Raw genomic sequence first — 7,037 nt, 5'->3', positions numbered from 1 at the left:
ACTCAAGTATCCCGGTGGTTGGAATCCATCTCTCTCTCTCTCTCAGCAACCCCCCACCCCCAGTGCCCAGGGTGATAATTCCACTCATCTACCGAAGGGCCGAAGGGAGGGGATGGTGCGGGTGGGAAGGGGCACACTGCTTCCGCACGACAGAACCGGCCGCTCTCTGGCCAGAGTCCCCCCAAGAAGACACATCTGAGGGGGGTGGGGGGGGGTCTCGGAGCATCGGTCCTCAAGTGATGGGCAATGTTGTGATGTTCCCGTGGTTCGTCCATGAGGCCAATGTGGAGAAAAGACAGGACACGATCTTTCTCGGGGATGGAGCGACCCAGATTGGGGGGTCTGAGAGCCCCTTTTATTGAGATAGGACAAAGGCAGGAGGAGCAATCAGCATGTGCTTAAAAACAGCCTGTAAAAGTACAATTTCTAATCTTCTGCTCAGGGAAGTTCTGCCTATATGGTCAAATCCTGGGCGTCCTTGGTAGGGCACATCTCAGACTGTTATGTTATGCACTATCAGGATGTTATGGGGTTTTAGGAGTTTGTTTTCTCCTGTGTGGTTCAGCGTGGCTCTGCATGCCCCGTTATCCAGGGAAAGGCTGATGACTTCAGATATGGGAGACATGGAAAAAAATAACAGCGAGAGGAGACAAGACCTTGTAAAGTGAGAAACAGAGACAAAAGTTGTGAATCAATAGGAGAGAGATAAGACTCATACAAAGAGGTTCTCAGGATGTTATGTTATGAACTATCAGGATGTTATGGCGTTTTAGGAGTTTGTTTCTCTTGTGTGGTTCAGCGTGGCTCTGCATGCCCCGTTATCCACTGGGCCATGGGTGACGGCTACGCCTACACAAGGAACTATATTACAACACAATGTCCCAGAAGGGCAGTTTTCCCTGCAAGGCCAAAGCTCCTGACTTCAGCTGTGAGACCCTCCTAGAAAGGAAAAGGCCTCCCTAGAGCTCTCTAGAATCAGAGCCAGAGGGGCTTCAAGGGGGGTGGGGGGATGAGAGGGGCTTTGAAAAGGGAATTCTAGAGGCTTATGCAATTATGCCCTATGGGCAGGGGGTGTCCCAGGGTGGGCGGATGTCCTGTGATCCCCTTGGGAAAGGAAAGCCAACTCATTCACTTAAACGCCCGGAGGAAGAAGCGTCATGGAAGGGGCCGAGGTCACTCAGAGTGGTTGGAGATTTGAGGAAGGCCACAAGCAACATTAAACTGGGCTTCTGTGGCAGCTGCGAGGCCTCCAGCCTGGTCTCCCGCTCTCTCTGGTATGCAGAGGGGTTTGGAAATATTGCTACCCCTCTTTTTGGGGGGTACTGGCAAAAAGTGAAAAATCACCCTGGTGCCATTTTCTCTCCATGCACCCCCAAGGCTTGAGGGTGGGAGAATCAATCTTTTCTCACTGCAGCTAAACTAGCTAAACAAACAACTAGCTAAAAATCAAGGTTTGTTTAAAAGAATAATATAAAAATACTTCACCTATATCTTTAAATTCTAAAATTGTAGACACGGAAAGGTGTGGGAGGTATTTAATACCAAATCGTATTAAATAGCAGCTGGCAAGTGTTGAAACCGAACCCCCCCCCCAAAAAAACCCTACAAGATGGTGACAATACACTACAAACACCTCATTTTTTTCATATTATTGCAGATGCCAAACATTATAAAACAATAACACGGATACCCAACATCCATTTCTCAATTTTGCCCAGAGCAATAAGGAATAGGTAGAAATTTCAGGATGAAAATTCTAACCCAGCTCCCAGGCGCGTTGCCCCGTTTCCAGCAAAGAAGGGGGATTCAACACTACAGAATAAGTTGCAAGGGACCTTGGAGGTCTTCTAGTCCAGCCCTCTGCTCAAGGCAGGAGTCTCGGTACCATCAGACAAATGGCTGTCCAGTCTCTTCTTAAAAACCTCCAGTGTTGGAGCAGCCACAACTTCTGGAGGCAAGTAGTTCCACTGGCTAATTGTTCTCGCTTTTAGGAAATTTCTCCTTAATTCCAGGTTGCTTCTCCCCCCTTGGTCAGTTTCCCACCCATTGCTTCTTGTTCTACCCTATCAGGTGCTTTGGAAAATAGCTTGTGTCCCCCCCCTCTTTGTGGCAGCCCCTCAAATACTGAAGACGGCCTTCCTGCCACCCCTAGTCTTCTCTTTGTTAAGACCTACCCAGTTCCTGCAACCGTTCTTTATATGTTTATCCTCCAGTCCCCCAACCGCCTGTTGCTCTTCTCTGCACTCTTTCCAGTTTCCTGAACCCCCCCCCTTCCCAAACTCAAATAGGCATCACTTCATAAAAACAAAAGAAAAGTTTATTTATACATTAAGACCAGGAGAAAAGAAAAGCCAAATAAAACTTTAAAATGAGCTATAATACAATAGGGGCCGACATACAGAAGGTACAAGGATAAAACAGAAGAGGGGAAATACATTATCCTCCGCCCCCCCCAGGCGAAGAGCTGCTCCCTGGGAAGGAGATCAAGTATCCTGGCTCTTCCTGTGTTTTTTGGTAGGATTCGTGCAGGCGTCTTTTGTAGGCTGGGTGAGGAGACAAGGGGGGCAGGTTAAGGACCCCGGAGGAGAAGGCTTGGAGGGAGGGGAGGGGGTCTCAGTTTAGGCAAAAAGGCTGGAAAGGGAGGCAAATTCAGCCAAGGGTTTTCTGGGCATCAAATCCCCCACCCACACAGCTGGGCAAAGGCACCAAGGCACGGTCCTTCTTTTGCACAATTGTGTGCCTGCTCCCCTCTCCATGCAATTGTGCAGCTGTAAAAATCTATACGTGTAGTCCTTGACTTGCCACAACCGAGCCCAAAATCTAATCTAAATTTATGTTGCTAAGTGAGAAATTTGTTGAGTTTTGCCCCATTCTGCGACTTTCCTTGTGCCGCGTTGGTTGACCAAATGACTGCAGTTGTTCAGTCAGCCACACGGTCGTTAAGTGAACCTGGCTTCCCCGTGACTCGGCTTGCCAGAAGGTTCCAAAAGGAGTGTGCGAAATGGCCATAAGCCACTTTTGTGAGTGCTGTTGTCACTAAACAAACTACTGTAAGTCGAGGACTGTCTCTACAGTAAAGCAGCACAGAGCGGCTGCCTCAAAAAGGCAAAAAAGGAACCCGGGTGCTTTCAGACAAGAAAGATCCAAGTCCTCATGAAGGCTCCTAAAATGAAATAAAGGAGCCCCCCCCCCACAACTCAAGTTGCATTCTGTAACTCTCCATGAATGCTCTCTCTTTCTCTCCTTCCCTCTCTCTCTCTCTCTGTCTTTCCAAAGGTTCTTATTGCTTAGAATTTTATCCCACCTTTATTTACTTTATAGGAAACTAAGATGGCAAAGACGCCGGATACCCCTTTTTCTTCCTATTTTCCTCACAACAGCAAGGTGGTGTGTGCGAATGAGCGTGTGTGTGAGAGAGAGAGACAGAGAGAGGGAGGGAGGAGCCCAGCTGGCTTTGGTGCCTGAGGCAGGACTAGAACTCAGAGCCCCCGGGGGGATTGGGTGAAAGCTACCCAGCTGCCTTTCCTTCTGAGCGTCTATGCCTCACTGTGTACAGTCTTCCAAGATTGTAACCTTCTAAGCGCCTGCAATCCTTCCATTCCCCCCCCCCGCCCCCCCAAATCCAGTCAGAGCGGAAGAAGCTCCTTGGATGAGAAGCGAAACGTCTTCAGAGAAAAACCAGAAAGTCCAGTTGCCTGAGAAAAAGGCACCTTTGGCGCTTTTCTTCTAATGCGGGACTAGAACTCTCCAATCTCCTTTTTACCCTGGCATTCCCCCCCCCCCCCGGTCCACTCACCTGCCTTGGTTCTTCCAGAGCTCGGCAGCCTCCGTGTTCAAGGGACTCTCCACGTTTGGCTCTGGAGTGGCAGAGAAGGTCCCCAAACACGTTTGGCAAAGGATCACCCCCCTCCTCCCTGCCACCCTGCTCTGCCAGGGACGGTGGGTGGGCTTGGCATCACCCCTGGCACAGGCCCAGTGGCATGGCTCTTCTGCCCGGAACCAGGCAACGGGAGCCCTGGGGTGGCATCCTCTCCCAATTCTTGGGGTGCAGCTCAGATGCTCCAGTGGGAATCCAGGGCTGAGGGGGGGGATCTTTCTTCTCCTAGCCCCCCCACCCATTCCAGGAGCCTTTTTCTCACCTCCCAGTAAGCTCTGGATGGAGAGCAGGATTGTCCGGACGTCGTAGAGAGCTGACCACTTGTCCTTCAGGATGTCCAAGCAGATGTTGCCCTGGAGGTCCACGTTGGGGTGGTAGCAAGGGGTGAGGAACTTGACAGTGGGGGCGTTGTAGGGGTAGCCGCTGGGGAACTCCAAGGACAGCTTGTACCTCAGGTCCTCATAGACCTGCGTTTGGAAGGGGAGGGGGGGAGATTAAAAGGCCAGGCAGGACCCACTCCCGGTCTTTCCTGCCTGGTCCCTGGCCCTTGCCCCCCCCTCTTCTGCCTGAAAGCCCATCGCATGAAGCACCACCAGGAATTCTTTGGGCTGTCCCGTCTCTGTAAGATGAAAGGGGGGGGGGGCGTGTGCCCAGAAACCCCTCCCCCAACAGCCAGAGAGGGTTCCGGCTGGACAAAGGAAGGCGGGATCTCTCCCCCCCCAGGAACTGCAGACGACCACAAGGGGCTCCCTCGAGGCCATCAGGAAGCCCCTCTCCCCCACGCCTGCAGGCCAGCGGGGTGGAGGAGCCGCCCCATCTGCGCTTCTTCCCACGCTTGGCAACCTGGTTGACCGCTTTATTTGCGTGAGCGTGAAATGCCGCCCGGGCGACCGGAGGCGACGCCCGCGGGGCCCAAGGCCGCCTTCCCTCTCCCGCGGCCCGCTCACCGTCCCAGCCACGCCGTTGATGGTCCCGATCCACTTGAAGAGATTGTCCGACTCCGGAAGGCGGAGATGCCGTGGTCTCCGGACATCTGCGAGGGAAAGGCAGGCGGGGATCAGGAAAGAGGCCCCGGGAGCGCCGATCCCCCTCGGCCGCTTGCGGGACGCGGGGAAGGGGGCGGGCGGGGGAAAGCCGTGCAGAGCCCCCGGGGAGACTCACCATGAGGGCCATCAGCTCCTGCTGCAGCCTGCGGGGCGAGAAAGAGAGCGGTTAGCGGCGGGAGCGGCTCCCCGACCGGGCCGCAGGGGCCGAAGGAGGAGGAGGCGCCCCGCACGTGCCCGACCCCTCGGCCGCCCCACCTGCTGCGGACCGAGCCCCGGGCGGCGACCCCGCCGGGTTCGGCCGCCTTGCTGGGTCCGCGGGCGATGGCGCCGGGGTCGTCGTTCTGCGAGGCCATGGAGGGAGAGGCAGGCAGAGGCTTCGCCCGGCTGGCTCCGCGCTTCCTCCCTCCTCCTCCTCCGCCTTCTCGGCCGCGGCCGCTGCGCGAGTTTGAATGTTGCAAAGCTGGCGCGGCGCAGCCAATCGGAGGCCTCCCTGCGTTCGATCTGCCCAATGGCGGCGCGCGCGCCCAGCGATTGGCCGCGGCGGTGCTGCTCCGAAAGGCGAGGCGGGGCGGCTTCCCAGGAGGCGCCGCTGGTCTACCTGGCAGGGCTGTTGTGAAGGAGGCGCCCGCCTTCCTCCCCCCTCCCCACCCCGCTTGCCTGCCCGGCCTTCCTTGCCCCCCCCTCTGCTTTGCGGGGAGGGGGTTGGTGGTCCTCCGCTGGGGCCTTGCCCCCCCCGCCTCCGCCGCTTTTTCTCCGGGAAAGCGCGGCAGGGGATGATGGGAGCCTCTTCACTCGCCCCCCCCCCCAAATCTGGACAATGGGTGGAAATCCTGTTTTCCCCAAGGTGGGGGGTGGGAGCGGGCTGGCCTGTTCCTTCTCCTCTCCTCCTCTCTCTCCCAGAAGATCGCCTTTCCTTGCATTAAACGGTCGCAAGAGGCGTTTGCCCACCGGTCGCTCTTCGGGTATCTTTTTCTAAAGTTTGCATCCTGCCACCATCTCTAGATTTTAATAGTGCACAGGAAGAGAGAGGGGGAGAGCACCCACAGTAGGATGAAAAAACACGCTAGGTTAAAAAAAAAAGGGAAATAATTAACTGCATAGACCAAGGAGGTCAACTTTTAAGATTTCTGGATTTCAGAATTAGAAGGAAAATATTGCTGGTAGGAACCTTGGAGGTCTTCTAGTCCAGCCCCCCTGCTTAAGCAGGAAACCTGACTGTCCAGTCTCTTCTTAAAAGCCTCCAGTGATAAGTAGCCACAACTTCTGGAGTTCCGCTGATTGTCCTTAGGACAGTGTTTCTCAACCTTGGCAACTTGAAGATGTCCGGACTTCAACTCCCAGAATCCCCCAGCCAGCGAATGCTGGCTGGGGATTCTGGGAGTTGAAGTCTGGACATCTTCAAGTTGCCAAGGTTGAGAAACACTGAGCTTCCTCCTGAATTCCATGCTGCTTCTCTCCTTGACGAGTTTCCATCCCTTGTTCAACTCCCAGGATTCCCCAGGCGGCTGTGTGAATCCCACCCCAGTCAAAAAATACGCTTGGCAATGTGCTCTGGTTTGCTAAACTAGAGGGTTTTTTGGGGGGTGGGCTAGGGACTATCATTGGGCCTCACTTGCACACTGATATCACACCCCCAAAAGGACGCAATGGCTCCGTGGGTAAGACACTGAGCTTGTTGATCCTAAAGATCAGTGGTTCGAATCCCCAGTGCCGCATAACGGAGTGAGCTCCCGTTCCTTGTCCCAGCTTCTGCCAATCTAGCAGTTCGAAAGCATGTAAAAAATGCAAGTAGAGAAATAGGAGCCACCTTTGGTGGGAAGGGAACAGTGTTGTGTGTGCCTTCGGCATTGAGTCATGCTGGCCACATGACCATGGAGATGTCTTCGGGCAGCGCTGGCTCTTCGGCTTTGAAACGGAGATGAGCACCGCCCCCTAGAGTCGGGAACGACTGGCACGCACGTGGGAGGGGAAACCTTCACCTTTATGACACTCTAACGACCTTCTCCAGCCACTTCATGGGGATGGGATGAAGCAGGGAGAAGCAAGCTCTGTTGCTCCTGGGGGATTGGGCTCCTGGGACAGCCTCTCCCATCCCAAGCAATGCAGAGGGGAAG

The 7,037-nt window shown here is 54.5% G+C and overlaps 1 protein-coding gene across 1 annotated transcript; it reads right to left on the bottom strand.

Annotated features, from left to right (window-relative positions):
* Positions 1 to 2,483: 2,483 nt before the first annotated feature.
* UBE2C (ubiquitin conjugating enzyme E2 C) lies at positions 2,484 to 5,320 on the bottom strand. The gene is given in 8 exon segments (XM_087720899.1): positions 2,484 to 2,513; positions 2,515 to 2,546; positions 3,801 to 3,857; positions 4,140 to 4,344; positions 4,825 to 4,883; positions 4,886 to 4,910; positions 5,039 to 5,066; positions 5,179 to 5,320. Coding segments are annotated over 8 exon segments (534 nt in total). The 5' UTR covers positions 5,277 to 5,320.
* Between the last annotated feature and the right edge of the window lie 1,717 nt (positions 5,321 to 7,037).

This window comes from Thamnophis sirtalis, unplaced genomic scaffold, assembly GCF_051295495.1.
Source record: "Thamnophis sirtalis isolate CommonGarterSnake01/CBP01778 unplaced genomic scaffold, rThaSir2_p1.2 scaffold_7, whole genome shotgun sequence".
NCBI classification, from domain to species: Eukaryota; Metazoa; Chordata; class Lepidosauria; order Squamata; family Natricidae; genus Thamnophis; species Thamnophis sirtalis.
This window is presented reverse-complemented; position numbering and strand designations above follow the sequence as displayed.